At 39.3% G+C, this 17,503-nt stretch overlaps 1 protein-coding gene across 1 annotated transcript; it reads left to right on the top strand.

Annotated features, from left to right (window-relative positions):
- Positions 1-2,945: 2,945 nt before the first annotated feature.
- On the top strand, positions 2,946-16,929 carry LOC102294469 (cell division control protein 42 homolog; the record flags this gene model as incomplete). The annotated part of the gene is given in 5 exon segments (XM_005952617.3): positions 2,946-3,050; positions 11,810-11,882; positions 12,490-12,599; positions 12,879-13,076; positions 13,834-16,929. Coding segments are annotated over 5 exon segments (576 nt in total). The 3' UTR covers positions 13,924-16,929.
- Positions 16,930-17,503: the final 574 nt, after the last annotated feature.

Genomic DNA, 17,503 nt, shown 5'->3' with positions numbered 1-17,503 from the left:
TTGGTGTGTTGAAACACTGCATTACAGGTGATGGGTGGATCTAAGTGTTAAATTGCAGTTATTGGCAAATGACTTATGATTGACAAGATGTTAGCTAATGAATTTGGCTAATTTTTGGAGTTGGCCTCAAGTGTAATTGAAGTTTTCTTCAGACATAAAAAATGTTATTTTTCTATAAAAACATTTTCTGTTTTCCCATAAAAGCAAAGTAAACTGACAAGAATACAGCAGTTCAGTCTAACAGCAAGTCTTTTAAACTAACATATTTCAACAATAAGTATTTCGCTAGTCTTGAATAAGGACATCAATTCGGGCAACCAAAGCAACCAAGAAAACTGAGCTATTGAAAGTTGTAGCAGTAGTTGCATCTTAAGGCAAACTGACGTCCAAAGTAGTTTAGTATTTAGATGTTTTGAGAATGTCCTTCAACATATATAGAATACTAAATATTAATTGTACATTATCTTTCACTGGTCTTTGTAGTCCCACTTGTGAACAAACTGAACTCTGCTAAATGGTAAATGGACTCGTTCTTATATAGCGCTTTTCTACTCTATCTGAGCACTCAAAGAGCTTTCTACAACAAATTCATTCGGCCAGTCACACCAATTCACACAAACACCTTTTCTAAGCTGTTAGTGCCTATCTAAGATTCATGCACATTCACACTCCAATGGATGCGTCGGTTAGTATCTTGCCCAAGGATATTTGGCATGTAGACTAGGGGGAAGCCAGTAATCAAACCACCAATCTTCTGATCAGTAGATGACCTGCTCTACCGCCTGAGCTACAGCCCACCCCTAAGCTAAAATGCTTAGGGTTTTAGAAATGAGCCCTGTAATGAAAATTATCTGGATGCAACTGGGGCAGAAAGGGGCATTGAAAAGACTCAGCTAGCGCTAATTTCCCAAAACTATGTTTTGCTGACAAATGAATTCTGCAGACATAACTGGTGTCTTCATGCCTGCAAATGACTGGCCACCTTGTTTCTGACTCATCAGAGTTCAGCTGAATTCTGGCACTGCAAATTTACCCAAACAAAGAGCCAGTGATGAAGTGGCAGGCCATAGCCCTCTAACCATTGTCCTTCTTAATGAAGCCGCAGAGTGGGTATGAGAGCTGCTCGGCATCAGAGAGGTCACAGGTTCTCTAGTCATTGTGTAGTAAACATCGCGCCACAGACCAGGCAGTGTTTCCATCAGCCAGTCTCATACTGACTCCGCATTTTCATATCACCTGATGCAAACAGGCAGGGAAAAAAGGGCATAAAAACCATTTAATAATTCTTAAACCTGCAACTGAGCAGGTGTTTGGAAAAGTAATTTAATCTACATTTTGATCACCCATAAGCATCTATACATAGTAAATTAGTTAATGCTTCGCCCTCTTACTTGACACAACACAGTGGCAAGTTGAGCATAGTATCAAAACATAACTACATAGAAAATCTTGCATGTTAATATGACCCTTAAAGCTGTCCAGAAATGCATGTAGGTTTTGTCCAGGGGAGTTATAAGAAAACAGACCAAAGAGCCAGTGTAACAATGCCTACTGGCATTACTGTGTGAGATTTTGCTGGTGATATATCCCTTTAAACTGGTGCTCAAAGTTGAAAAACAATTCTCAAACAAAATTTTGGCATGAGATTTGGACACTTGATTGATTTGAGTGATGTTTTTAACAACACCTAAATGTGTTTTTTAGCCCTGAAGATAAGGTGAAAAAATAATACAGATGAAACGACACAAAATATAGCCCGTTGTCTACTTTGAGGGCCTGCAACTTGGAAAACACTCACAGTATGAAGCTAAAATTTATACATGACTTCATTTGATATACTAAAGTTGTGTGGAAATTACATGTAGATAAAAATCATTTGATTAAGAGGGTGGTTGGAGAAGTCGTTTTCTCACATTTATTTGCTTCTGTATAAAATCAACCTGTTACAGAGCAGCTGCGTCTGCTTGCACTAAAACTTAATTAAAAGTAACTGGAAATTGTGTCATAAGCATCGACTGTAATGACTGAAATCTTTTGTCTCATATTGTCAAGGCTTGTTTGTATACAGTTATGTTGCCATGGTTACCCTTCTGCACATGAAGCATTGGTGGGAGGTGCAGAAACACGAGCAGGGCATCACCTCGCTTATGGAAAGCCCCTGAAATGTAGCAGTTGCACCGGATGCTCAGTTTGATAATGACTGAAGTACAACTACAGCCTATTAATACTTTCATTCTCAGTGATTCAAGTAGATTAAACCTTAGATTATTCTCATAGATCCTTTTAGACTTGGTACAGATTGTCTCAAAAAGTTGCTTTTGTCTTAAAGGCAACACTCATTGAGTGATTTCCATTATGTATAACATATCTAATTACTTTCATTATGGACAAACACCTGATTAAGGTCTGTCAGGGGCTTATTTTGTCATTCCAGCAGTCTTCCAGAGACCCCACTTCCCTGTCTCACCTCTGTTGTACACTTAGTTACTGATATGTCCTTTTTTCTTAACCAGCATATGCTCACTATGCTACTATGCTAACTTTTGTGGATTTAAATGTGGTGTTTTTATCATGAAATTAAAACAAGGCGTTTTCATAAGGTGTTGTAGGTGCATTATATCGGTGCACAGTTCAATTTTGTGGATAAAAATAAAATTTTGTGTGAAATAAAAATGATATGGTGATTTTTATAAGGTTCTGTAAGGTGCAAAAATGCGATAAATGAGCCATATCAGCCCATTGGTAGGTGGTTACTAGACAACATGATGACGTTTAAATATATGACATACATAGGAACACCTCAGGGATCTAAGGTGTACCTGTGTGCCAGGTTTGGCAGCTAGCTCCTTGTGGTTTTAGGATCAGTTCAGGGATAAAGAAACAAACACACAGATGGAGATTGTGTTTGTTTTAATAAGAAGGTTTTCTACTTTTCTCCTCCTCAGATGCAAACTATAAAGTGTGTGGTGGTGGGTGACGGTGCAGTGGGAAAGACATGCCTGCTCATCTCATACACGACGAACAAGTTTCCCTCTGAATACGTTCCTACGGTGAGTAGTCTTAAATAACACGATTAACTTTTTCACTTCCCCAAAGTAATAATACTTGAAATGACAGAGAGCTGACGCACAGCAGCAGCACGGGCCACTTTATTCCTTGTAACACCCAGTGTGCAGGTCTTTCCTGTGGAGTGATACTGATAGATGGGTAAATGCTGTACGTAGGTTACATAAACAGGTTTCTGAAAAAAGTATCGTCAGTATCGACGCCACTGTATTTACAGCATGCACATACCTTTCCAGTTCAGTGAGAGAGTGTCACTCATATTTCAGCTTCACTTTTATTTTTAAAAGATGGGAATGAGTACCAAAACTTGGTAGTAGTACACTGTAATAAAACTCTGGAGTCTTTTAAGAACTGAAAGTACCAAGTTGGGTCGTTTATGACTCTTATATTTTCTACTGAAATATTTTTTTAATGGCTTTTGATTGGCCTGGATCAGTTCTATTGAAAATGCGTTAACACACATCACCTTCAAAGAAGATTACATTTCATTTATATGTACATAAACGTATTGCATGTACTGCGGTACGAGTGTATCATTTTAATAAAAAACAGGATGAACTTTACTTTGATCAATAACAAGTTTGAATCAAGTCATTGTAGTCAGGCTGTTTGTTCGTCCTTTATTTTCGTTATGCTGTGTAAAACGATATATAAGCAAACGTCTTGCTTGTAACTGTAACATTTCAAATATTTTGTGCAGATAAATTCAAAATGAAGCGTGCTGCAGCAGTAACTCTCACTTCTCTAGGTCTGTTAGGAGTGTTCCACAGCAAAACATCATGTAGTGGTTGAGAAGTTGTAGAAGAAGTGCATTGGCAAATTAGTGATGTGAAACTTTCTTGATGTGACGCACATATAAATGCCTTTTTTTTTTTTATATATATATATAAAATCAACAGACTTCGGTAGTCATTTCAAAGCTTTCTTTATGTAAATATGTCTGAATGTAGAAGCAGAAAATTACAGGTCATCCAGGAATTGAATTGTTTGAGACAAGCCTGTAGTTTACTAATTTCTGTGTTTCCTAATCTAATTGTGTATCATTGTCAAAGAAATCAAAATATGTGCAGTGTTTCTGTGACATAGAAAACATGTATAATGAGAAAAATATTGGTCCTAGCACAGAACCCTGTGGAACGCTACGACTAAAGTTTGGTCAACAAATGGTCATAAATGATACAAAAATATGTGAAATTTCATCACCCGTCCCCTTTAGTTTACCTAGACCAATCATACTTACCTGTACCAGTCTGGTAAGGACAACTTAAGACTGAGTACTGTAAATTTCTTCATCCGATGATGAACATGTGCCCTTTAAATTTTCTGTGCTCACACAAGCTTTGCCCCCAGTTATTATATTACAGTGCATCAACTATGCACGTGCCATTCAAGCAGAGGTGAGGTGGATTCAAGGAACAATAAAACACACCTTTTCAGACACTCAAACTGAAACAAACCTCCTTTTTCCATTTGGTCTCACTGTGTTCATTTATAGTAGGCAAAGTTTGTATGAGACGTGATGTTTGGTCTCCAGATATATCCAGTGTTTTCTAATAACATTTCTAGTGTTATTATAACTCTTTCGGTCAGCAGCACCTTGAAATTACATCACATATATTTTTCTCAAATATCTTAAACCATTGGTCGGCTCTTTAGTCCTTCTAGTGCGGCTCCGCGTGGTTTGGGAAAATAAATTAAAGTATTTTGCTAAAGTGTATTTTATTTATGTTCTTTTTTTAACTTGTAGTTCTAAATTGGAAGATTATTGTGATATTGAAATATAAAAATAAAATTATATTTTATTATTTTTTCATCGCTCAAAATAAGTGTCACACTCGCGGAAGCCGGTGTACCCGCTGAAACGCCATGGATTTATCGAGACTTTCAACCCCAGGCAGGCCAATTATGGATCTTCGGATCCACATTATGTCAGCAGCTCCACCGTGAACTATGTTAAAAACAAACAGCGCTCACGCCTCACAGACGACAGCTTACAGTCCTGTAAAGATGAAAGTGACTTCGTACAGCCTCGATTTGCAGACGCTGTGCGCAGAGGTTCAGGAGCAGAAGTCCCATTGTAAACATATCACGGCAGACCCGACGATGTTTGCATGAACACGCTTTTCAGCTTCTCTTTATTGACCACTTTTCTCACACGGTTGCTGTACGCACACAGCCGGCTGTAGCGTTTCAGCCCACAGCCCGACACACACCAACAACAACACAAAAGCATAGATGGCACAGACGTTAAGGCGGCGAGGCGTGATTGCGGGTGCCGCTCAGGTGCGTCCGCCTCCCCTGCAGCGGCGCTGCAGACCACGCCCCGACACACACGTTAACCAGGTAAAATACATATTTAGGCTGAATTTTGCAAATATCTATTTTTCATTTTTCAGCAGCATAGTGCTTTTTTTTTTTTTTTTTTTTTCCCCCCCAATTATTTTTTTAAAAGTCAGGTCAAGGCTCCAAAAGCCCAAAGGCGATATAAGGTCAGTTGTCTTTCATGGAATATTTTTCTCAATTTAGATTTAAACCTGTAATGGTCATCAAACATTTTTACATGGAATAACTTGGTTGACCCACTTTCCTCTAATCTTTATTGAAAAATGGTTCCTAAATTAAATTTGTGCTGATGTTACAGTTTTCAAGGTTGACACATGATCAAGCTGGACTTTTCTTTATACCTATAAAAACACGGTGAAAAAAAACTAAATGTTCTTGATAGAGAGTAAGAAATGTTAGAAAAGGAGACACTACGTTACACTTCGAGGTGTGTTTCTCATACTGCTGAGCCAACAGAGCCAAATATTGATTAAGCTCCACCTTAGATTTAAGCTGACATCTTGATAAATGGTAAGTGGACTGGTTCTTATGTTGTGCTTTTCAGCTCTGTTTATACAACATGGCCCTTTCATACAAACACTTATTGTTTATACTTTAGTGCTTTCTATCCACCAGACACACACACTGCTACTGCAATGAACGCATTGCAGATCGAACTTTGCGATTACGGATGAACCGCTCCTGACCTCCTGAGCTACAGCTTCTCCATTAGGCAGAGAGAGGTTGTGACAGTTCACACACAGTATATGCTACAAGTTAAATGTTGCATATAAAAATGAAGGGCTTAAAAGTTTTTACAATACGCTTGTTAAATGATGACTTATAAACCCTGCTACTGGGTCCAAGCTCCTACTGCATTCATTAAGCTGTCCTCTTTTAATTTGTTACAGTGAATTGTATCTTGGTAGCAGCACCCTTTTGCACTCAAGCATGAACCTGGATGATATTTTGGTAAAAAGTTCTTTTTGCACATCATTTCCTGAAGTTGTAAACTTTCTAGCGCTCGCTGTTTGTTCTGATTCTTGTACACGTTTGTGTCGTTTTTGGTGCGTGCAGTCGGTGGTTTCATGTCTGTACCTGCAGGATTAGAAATGTGTGCTTGTCTCCTGACATCCTGTTTGATTCGTGACTATTCAAAAGTGTTGCATCACGCTGCAGCAGCACGATGAGGAAGAAGCTTCGCAAGCTCTGCAGCGTGGCACAAATGTGGTCCATGTGCGCCTCAGCTCAGCTGATCCGGCATTCTCTGACTCTGTGGTTTGTTGCCATCAGAAAACGGCTTGCTGAGCGTTGACAGGCTCTGCAGCCCTGCTAGAAATATCTGAAATGCCTCCTAATTGATGATGGGTAGGGTCTGTGAGTAGGGACTGCAAACTGATGAGTAATTGTCTTCTGTTGCCATTGCTTGGTCTGTCAGCAGTCAGCACTGTTTGAGAATTGCGGAAGCAACAGTGCTGACTCAACTTTTATCTTTCTCTTCCTGTCAGACTGTCCATCTCACTCACCTCGCTTCCACTCCACTATTTTTAACTCTTCAGTACAAATGTCGTTCAACCAATTCTGTTTGAATTTTTAATACGACGGCCACCAATTACTAAAACAAGATCTTCTTTTTTTTATGTTAAAAATGCACTTTTTTTCCAGTATTACTACAGCTGTTACTGATTATTGTTGTCGTATAAAAGCACAACCTTCACATCTAGACTGTTTTGCAGCTTAAACAACAGTATTGTATTGTATTGTATTGTATTGTATCTTTATTTGTTTCAGACATATAAAACAAAAACAATATATACACACTACATATATTTTCATTTACAGATACGAATATATATGTAGATATACACACACACACGTATGTGTTCAGATAAACAAAAAATATATAATGAAATAAAACAAAATCGTCTGACATAATGTAACAATGTTTGGTCTGAAAAGGAGTAGGAAGAAGTATGAACATACTTATTAATTCCTACCCCTGCTCAACATCTTATTGATCCCACATAATTCACCTAATTCCCATCATCACATACTCCACAGTATTATTTGCCATTTTACTTCTTTATGATTCCAAAACCTTATCAAGATCAGAAAGTACTTTGGTCTTTTAAATGCATTAAAGTTTAATGGGAAAATATCTAGGGAAAGAGAGTTAATGATAAAAACCCTGAAAACCATAAATTTCACCCCGAGCCTCAACTCTCGCGGCCCGGTACCAAACGTCTCACAGACCCTTACCAGTCCGTGGCTCAGGGATTGGGGACCGCTGCTTTAATAGGCTCGTTCTTCCCCGGGCTGTATGTTTGGCGTACCTCGTATATGCAGGAATGGTCATGTCAGTATTTATCTATTATTTGTTTATGTACAACTACTTTATTTCAAATGCGTTGTTTAAATGCCACATTGTTGTTATTCCATTATTTTTCAGTGCATATGAGCTTTCCCTTTTCATATTTAAAAATGGCTCTGCTTCTTCTTAAACTCAGTCAACAAGAGTAGAAGTGAGGGCATCACGTGACCACCTCTGTTTGCCGAGACTGGACTGTTTGCTTTCTGTGTGCTCTTCTTAGTTTTCTCAGTCCTGTTTGAGCACTGAGGCTCAAACAGGCACACGTGGCTCAGGGGGTTGGGAAGCGATCTGTAACCGGAAGGTCGCCGGTTCGATCCCCGGGCTCTCTGTCCTGGTCGTTGTGTCCTTGGGCAAGACACTTTACCCTACCGCCTACTGGTGTTGGCCAGAGGGGCCGATGGCGCGATATGGCAGCCTCGCTTCTGTCAGTCTGCCCCAGGGCAGCTGTGGCTACAACTGTAGCTGCCTCCACCAGTGTGTGAATGTGAATAGTGGCATTGTAAAGCGCTTTGGGTGCCTTGAAAAGCGCTATATAAATGCAATCCATTATTATTATTATTATTATTATTATTATTATTACCCACTGAAAAAAATAATGTAAAAACATATCTTAAAGTATTAGCTGTATGTAGTTTTCAGCTCGTCTGTGGCTTCCTACTAATGAAAACACTAGCATAGTAGCTCTTTGCTGTTAGCATAGAGCTCTTTTTTTCCTTATTAGCGCTACATGTAGGAAAACCTTTATATAAGTACTAAAGACTTAACTTTATTATCAAAATAGTGATTATAATTACTGTGATATTTTCAGAATAAAGGTGCTTTTCAAGACAGAAGTGGAAATACTTTCATATAAATGTAAAAAAGGATATCAAGAACAAAGTTTTATTGTAAAATTTTACTTTCTTTCCTCATAAATGCAACTTTTTATGCTTATTATTTTTTATCATCTGTGACTAGTAATATGATTTTATACACCTCCAACATGATTCAGCAAAAGCTGTGTTATTTTGTTTTTATTGCTTAATGTCACATTGTTGTTATTCCTGTGCAGCATCCTGTTCCTACCTGCATTCTCCTGTTGTTAATCACCGCCTTATTACTTAATGTCACCAATGTACTTAATGAACCCTAATCTTTGAGGCTAGTCATCATGCAACATTAAGTTGAGCAATGTCTTGTTTTAGACAAAACACTTTATTCTCCTGTACGCTTTCTGTTTCGTGTGTGTGTGTTGAGCAACTATACATCAGTGCTGTATTATGTGTCTGCATCGTTTCCTGTCAATCTGCTGACAAACAAGCCACACAGTAAGAAATTAGGAGAGAGTAAGTCTTCTCCAGGAAGTAATTCCTCACAAACAAGTCACCTTACAGGAATCTGATGTCAAACCTGTCACATTTTACAAGGAGTGTGTTTATTGTTTAATTTCAGGCTGTTGTTTGGCTCTGTATGAAACTGAAACGGCATATAAATACATTTATCGTAACAGCACAGTCGGGACACCGTTCGGCACAGCGCTTTCTTTCCCCACTGTGTCTGCTGTGATCTGTTTCCAGCAGCTTCTGTAGTCTGAGCTCCATCCAAAGCTCTTACCATCAAACCTGTGTCTCTTCTTCTGTCTGTGTGGTGGATGTTTGAGTGGAGGGGCCAGTTACTCAGTGTTTCTGTCCAAACTTGACCTGAAGGGCACTTCTGTCTCTGTTTGTCCATTTCTCTGCGTGTGTGTCGCACACTCTGAACTTTTTCATCAGTCTATCAAACGTCGGGTCAATTCTGCCTCTTTGTGCTCAGAAGAAAAATAAACAACCAACAAACCGACGGGTAGAAGAAATTTTGAACAGTTGTAGCAGCAGCTTCTCTGGATATTAGGTTAGCATTGGGTTAAAAAAAGATGGTAAACCGTCGTGTTAATGCCAAATCCTGTAAAACCAGTTAACAGTTAACTGGGATTTCTTACTGGCTCAGGATCTTTGAGCGTGATTGCACATAATCATGATTTGTCTGCATATAACTAAGGCGAAAAGTCTGTGACTTTTCCAGACGTCAGTGCGTTTTCCTGCTATCCTCGGTCATTTGACTGAACTTTCTGTTAAGTTTCAGCAATTAAACAAAAACATTTTACTTTGATGGAAGACCAGAACCTCTGGTGGGTCCCAAAATGTTTTACGTGCCAGAAAAGCTGTCGTCTGCTGACTCATCTCGCCTGATTCACTTTTGGTGGCGTGCGACCAAAGTGTTTTTTGGCTGTCTGCTTTAGCTGTTTCTCCCTCGACCTGTGGCTACCATCCAATTGTTCTGATGCCTCCAAGTCTGCTGTCACGAGGGTCTTGCTTCACAGCCGTCTGCACAAACAGACACAATGGAGGCTGTGGGCCAACAGTGACCAGCAGCTCCCAAATAAGATGGGCTTCACGAGCACAAACACCCACTGGTGTGCACCCAACTGTCTGCAGGTCAATCAGCTCTGCCTGTTTAATCATTTCATTTGCAGTGTTTCCAATCTGAGTAGTATTTAAAGTAAACTCCTTGTGAAGACTCGTTGCTTTAAGTGACCGAAACGGTTTTCAGTCCAAGACAAGACAAAAATACAGGCTCAGCTTTTAAAGTTAATGAATAATTGTGTTAAATAACATTACAGTTGTAGTTCAAAATGATGCTGATTGTTTTGTGAAACAGTCGAGCAGCTTGAAACTCGCTGATGAAACATGTCTCTATGAAGATCGTCGTGCAACAAGCATTTCCAGTCAGCTACTGTGACCGTACCTTGTTTTATACTGCATGAGGTCATCACCGTGAACACTCCCTGCTTTAGCGCACGTCCGCCGAGCCAAGGTTAGCAGGCGTGTTGGGACTGGACTGTTTTATTGTACACAGCAGCAGCCTGAAGGTATGGCTGTGATTAAATAAAAGGAAGGACTGAACCAAGACGCAGCAGGTCTGTTTACCTGAACAACAACAAAACAATATTCAGTTTCCATCATTTCATGTAATTCAGTAAAGATCATGTATGCAATAAACTATTTAAAGGGCAGCTGTTTTACCCATTTCCAGTTCCATATCTTTATCATTGGACCCTACTGCAGTAGCTTTGCATGATTCACAGTTCACAGTAATCCTGATTTCTTTTACACCAGGCCGAGTAGCTGCACCTCTCAAAAAGAAGGGTTGAACAGCACGTAGGTTGGATTTCTCTGGCCAAGATGGCAATTTTGAGAATAACAGCTCTGAATCACATCATACAGATCCAGACAGTGGTCTTAGATACAGCGCACAATGTTAAGAAATCCACTTCACACGTTCTCAACACTGGAAATGATCGGTTTCATGGATGTGAACGCCTGCGGTGTTTAGTCAGTTTAAATCACTTTCTCATTTTCCCTCTTGCTGCAGTTCGTTTGTGCAGATGTAAATATAATCGCACTCGAGTGCGGACCAAAACAACCGCACCGAGACCCTTTGGAGGACGTCTCTGTGCGGTTCCAAATGAACTCAGCAGTTTGTTTGTGGTGTGAACAGGATACGAGCTCAGTCAGGCCCAATTACCATGTAGATGTTGAAAGTTTGAGCTAAGAAAAAACAACTTCCCGTAGTCACGTGCGGTTATTTCTTTGTATTCTGTGAAGCATGAGGTACTATAGATGTGCACAGGCTAGCAACTAGCTGCCCAACATAAATTGTTCTTTTTCAGTTGACACGTTTAGAAACTGAACTGATTCTGACCGGAGGAAATAAACTGTAGGTGTGAAACCGCTGATGGGTGCGCTCATCCACTGTTTAATGACTTAAAGATTTGCTTAATGGAGCATCATGTGCTCATATTTTAGCCTTTTTAACTTTGCACATTCAACACTGGAGTTGTCTGATTTGTATGACAGCGGTGCTGAACATCTGTCAAACAAAAGCACTAGGAAAGTACTTCCTTTTTCAACGATTTAACAACTCAAGAAGTCTTCTTCCAGTCTACACGTTACTTCCTTTTTTTGTTTTCTGCTCTCTCTGTCATATCATCCGGCTTCTGTTTTCTCACCTTTTCCCCTCTTTGTCCCCCAGGTGTTCGACAACTATGCCGTGACGGTGATGATCGGTGGAGAGCCGTACACTCTGGGACTGTTTGACACTGCAGGTAAAAAAATCTAAAACCATTTCAGTTAATTCACTGTAGGAACACCGAACACACTCCCACGAGCAGTGACTGCCTAATATTTACAGAAAGGTTTTTTTAGTGCAGTTAAAAGCACTACAAAACCTAAAAATAAAACTAAGTCAATGTGCTAACCCTCTTCTGTCAAAAAGATGATGAAAACTTCCTGGGGGGAAAAATGCATCATGAAATCTTAATTTTTGGCTACATCTCACCATCACTTTTGGTGAAACAGGAAGTCAGAGAGTGAGCGTTTTTGGTAGTGTGAGATGTTAGCCGGTGGAGGTGAGACCGAGTGGACTGCGATCTGCTCCACATTTACCTGTCAAATAAACAAGCCACACTCCTAAGAGTAAACCTTTACAGTATCCATATGTTTAAATGAAAATACCCGCTGCGTCGTTATGGTGAAGAGGGTGGAGGGTTTTTGTTTTGTAGCACGGTGCGCATGTTCATGTGTGGTTCAAAGTTGTACACTTTAATATGGGCATTGACTGAGTTCTGGAGCCCACCTCAACTGGACCTGAAGCTTTGTTTTGTTTTTTATCTCTATTAGCTTAATTTTGTCATCTCGTGCCTCCCCCTGCAGGTCAGGAGGATTACGACAGACTGCGACCCCTCAGCTACCCTCAGACTGACGTCTTCCTCGTTTGTTTCTCTGTTGTATCACCTTCATCTTTCGAGAACGTCAGAGAGAAGGTTTGTTTAGCTCTCTCTGTGTTTTTTGTTTCTAGATTAAGATTGACACATGTACATTTTACCTTTTTAAACAAGGGCTGTCAGGATAATCTGTAAACCAAATTATTTACTATGACAAGTTATTGTCTTCTCAGTAAAAATTAATTGAGAACACCATCAGCTTGGTTTTAGATCTAAATTTGTTCACAGTGTAACTTTAAGGACACAGAGGAGGGTTCAGGTCAGTTGGAGTTGCATTTAAAGTCCATCAAGCCTGACCTTGGCCTTGTCTTTTCACAGTGGGTGCCAGAGATTTCACACCACTGCCCACGGACGCCCTTCCTGCTGGTGGGGACTCAGGTGGATCTCAGAGACGACAGCAACACCCTGGAGAAGTTGGCCAAGAACAAACAGCGAGCCCTGAGCTGTGAGAGCGGAGAAAAACTGGCTCGTGAGCTGAAGGCCGTCAAATACGTGGAGTGTTCGGCTCTGACGCAGGTACGGAGAAAGTAGTCGTCGCCTGAGGGGGGAGAAACAGGCCTTTAGTATCCATGTGAGCTCAGGTCTGAAAAGATAAACTGATGAGGTCAAAGGAAGTTTCACAGTTAAGTCTAATAAGCGTGGCGACGTGTAGCTACAGAACTGTCTGTGTCCAGATGTGAAACTGTAAACGGCTCATTTCCATGTGGCTCCGTGTACTAGGCATGATTCTGGTTACAACTGCTAATCAGCTTTTAAAAAGCACTTTTAAAAAGAAATCATCATCAGACAATTACCTGTGAGTATTAAATAGGAACTGAAACTAGTATTTGAACAAGTGTTTACCTGCTTTAAAAAAAGTCTTCTTAAATGTAATTGATTAGTTAAAAACAGAAGACTTTCCTCCTACATGTTAATCTACTTATTCTACACACGGTCATGTTATTTAGTCAAATTCTTTTATTTATTTTTATGTATTTTTTGGTAGAGCTAGCACATTCAGCGAGAGGACAGGAGCTCCAGTCATTAGAAAAAAGTATTTGTTATTTTACTTTGTTTTATTGCAAGTAAATTTGAGGCATGCAGAGATCTGTGGCAGAACTCCACCTCGGTCTAAAAGGATGGCGACGTCGTCTATTTTCATTTCTAGTTTCCTTTGTAGAATTTTCTTTCTTTTTAACTGTGAATTGAATTTTGAAATTTAAATTTTAATTCAGTTTTTTTTAAATTAATTATTCTTTATTTATTTAGTAATGGGTTGTTTTTGTTTATTTAGAGGGGACTGAAGAACGTGTTTGACGAGGCCATCCTGGCAGCTCTGGAGCCTCCGGACACCAAACCCAAAAAGCGCTGCGTTCTGTTGTAGACGCCACGACAAGAAGAAGAAGAGGATAGGAGAAGGTGGAGGTGGACCAGGAGGAGATTATTAACCCAGATGGGAACTGAGGGGGGGAGGGTAGACGCATTTAAACAGTGCCTTCAGCCATAGTGACTTAACGTGGGTGTGGTGTTAGAACGGATAGGCGCTTTGTTTTCATCACCGTAACATGACTAACATGTTTGAGCAACACTCTTCGCTAACCTGGAAACAGGGTTTTAATAATCGCAGGAAGCAGATTGAGCAATAGTAGTTTAAACCTCAGATGCCTTGAAGATACAAACAATGGATGGAGTCACGTTTGCAGCTGAAACTTAACAAAAACTTTTAAAATCATTAAAAAAATCTACAAGGAACTGTATAACATATCTGAAATAAATGTTGGGAACAATGTGTTGGGTCAGTAAACTGCTGCTTTATATTTGTGACACTTGTGTTAGTGATTGATCTGCTGTTGATTTCATAGTCTTGAAATAATTTGTAATCATAGTTTGAACAGCTGTGGTGTACAGTAGCAGTGACGGGCGCTACACTGTTGATCTCAACAATAGCTTTTTTAATTTGTTAACTTTTCCACGTTAAAACAAAAAAACTTTGAGCAGTATTTTTCCCTTTTCTTTTGTTAACATAAAGATTAACTCTGTTTACAGATTTTGAATTTTTATTTTTAACCTTTTAAACCAAAAAATCGTATGCAGTTGTGCAGGCTTTGTGGATTTGTGTAAGACATAAGAGAGACACGTGGCACTCGTAGATTTTCAGCTGAGGACTCTCTAAATACAACAAATAATAACCTACAGGAGAAAAAAGCCTATTTCAAGTCAAACCTGTAGAGCTGCTTTGATTAGATTTGACTGTTGCTTCTGTAAGTGCAGTTTTGATGTCCTGGTCAGCGGTGAAGTTAAAAGTATTTAAGGCAGTGCTTTAAAATAATTGTCCAGAGGTGTTTCAGCGTAGCTGCTGAGTGGCTGTGTTTGCTTCTAGAAAGCCTTTGTTGACATTCTGATCCTGTGGCGAAAAATCCTGTGAAACTTGAGGTAAAGGAGCTAGTTTGCTCTTAATGTATCCACAATACAATTCAAGCAAGTCCTTTTGAAGAAAGCAGGACATCTTTCCAAGCAGCTGTAGTTTGATCCCAACACAAGGTCAGATAAATCCTAAAGTAGATAAACCCATCCACCTCTGCTTAAACTGTAGATTTAAATGTAATCAAAAGTGTTGATCATAAGAAAGTCAACATTAGTGCTGTTTTATTCGGTCACTGGTTTCAAAAAGAGCATCAACAAACATTTTCAGCACTCTATCATCTAGCCGACACCTTCGGGCAGTAAAAAAACCCTCCTAGCTGTTTCCTCCAAACACTGAAAGAATGAGCGTTTAACCCAACATGCTGGAGTGAACTCACGCCTGCAAACCGACCAGGGGATTCAAACAAGGAACCTTCCTGCTGTGAGGCAACGCTGCTAACCTGCTAGCCTTCAGTTTAGGATTGTTTGAGAGCCGCGTCTCCTCCTTATAACGCCTCTGCGTGCTGTAGGTGCGAGTTCTGTAACTTGACTTCATCCGTGTCAAAAAGAATAACTGAGACTAAACATTTACTAACTGGGCAGAAGCTGCACGTTACAGGACAACACATGCATTGGTGTGCACAGTAGCTAACAGTGCCTCAATCTGTAGCTGAGAGAAGTTAGAAACTCGATGTTCTCATGTGGATGCATTGCTTTCCAAAGTAACAAAAATAATATTCAGACTCTTTAAGTCTTGAATTGTCTGAGATTTCTCAAGTTCCACCTGGTAACAGGACAAATGTGGGATATTCACATATTCAGTTTTCACCTGACCACAGAAACGGGAATGTTTTGCAAGAATTTGCATGCAACTGCACACAACATTATATAACTCCTAACAATAACTTTTAACTGTAAACATTAGTAGAGATATTGAAAAAGATTGGGCGAAATGTTCCTTTAGAACGAGTCACTGTGTGAAAACTGTGAGACGCGCCTTTTTTAAGTTTCTTAAATGTTTTCCACCTTATTAAACTGTTAAAGTCGACACAGACAAACGGCCCACGTGTGACCTCCTCTTGTTTTGTCCACTCCTGCTTCGCTGCTCCAGGCTAGAACCCGAGGTGGTTCTCTGGTGGCTCGTTGGCTCCTCCTGGAGGCCTTAAAGGGGATTAGGCTGGTTTAAAGGATTCTGTGTGTCATTTCATTGGCTAAAATCAGACTGATCAGTGTTTGAGAAGTTAAAGTTGAGTCTTTTAAAGACATCAGTTCTACCTTCATTCATCTTCTAGCGGCTTCACAGTTTTTATATTTCATTTTAATGTTACTACCTTTAAATAAGGAAGTGCTGCGCTGACCTTTAGAAAAAACCCTCCTCAGTGACTGAATTCTCCCAGTCATTTATTGAAACCTGCTGCTCTGACAGCAAACTTGGACTGAAAGAGTCGGTGCTGCTTGTTTTTATTCATCTTTCATAAAGTTAGTTAAAGCTACAATCAACAAACCTCTGATCTGAGGATGGTTTAAGGCGGTATGACTGGTGAGATGTTAAAGTTCTCTGACACTGATCAGGAGTCAGTAACACATTTGAAACCTTTAAACTGAAATCATTTCCCATTCAAATGAACTGAAATTCCACTTTCCCTCCTCTGTTTCTTTTCTATGGTTGATGATGGTTTATTCTGATTATGTATGGATGATTATAAGTATTATATAGATTTTTTTTCTTTATTGTTTCCTGGTGATTTTTTTTTTAACTTGGTGTTTCTGGGATTTTAATTCCTTTTCTCTTTAGACGTTTTTACTGACACTTGACGGTTGAGTGCCAACAGCTGGTTCGAGTATTGCTGGCCGGGTTGAAACTAAGTGATAACAAGCTTCTAATGGCAGGAGAGAAACATGAGAGCCGAAGCAAGAATTAAAGATGTTTTAAAAGATGAATGTTGGAAGTGGTGGGTGTTTGGAAATAATAAAACCAGTACTTGAATGTTTTTTTTTCACTGGGACTTTATTTGTTGAAATTAGAAAACTGCTTTTTTATCAGTGTGATTGCCAGGATCTTTTTAATTTGTTCATTTGAAATCAGACTGCTTCTTCGTGGATGAAAGTATAAATGTTTCTAAATTAGATGGAGGATTTGTAGTTGTTCTTTTCAAATAGTCTTAATAATCTGAATGTATAATCTTTTGCTCTTGTTTTTTTTTTTTAAAACAAACAACAACAAAAGATGTGAGGACAGTTAGCTTGTCTGAGAACTTTAGCAGAAGGAATATTAATTTGGTTGTATGAATATATCTAATTATTCCTTTTATTTTTAAAAAAAAGTGAAAGATGCTTTAAATACTTCAAAAGCAAAGGGCAGCGTAATTAAAGATATGACACTTTTTCTTAACTAAATAACAAAAGTAATTGTTTTCCAATTAGTAACAGACCTACATCCACACTCAACAGGCACTTTGTTAGGTCCACCTGCATGGCTACTTTAAGTGCAAACATTCATCAGCACAACTCAATAACTTAGACATGCAGACACAAGCAAGACATTCTGAAGTTCAAACGTC

Source organism: Haplochromis burtoni, unplaced genomic scaffold (genome assembly GCF_018398535.1).
Source record: "Haplochromis burtoni strain Fernald_Lab_line unplaced genomic scaffold, NCSU_Asbu1 Contig_1896, whole genome shotgun sequence".
Classification (NCBI taxonomy): Eukaryota; Metazoa; Chordata; class Actinopteri; order Cichliformes; family Cichlidae; genus Haplochromis; species Haplochromis burtoni.
Note: the sequence above shows the minus strand (reverse complement) of the source record. Positions and strands in the feature narration are given on the sequence as shown.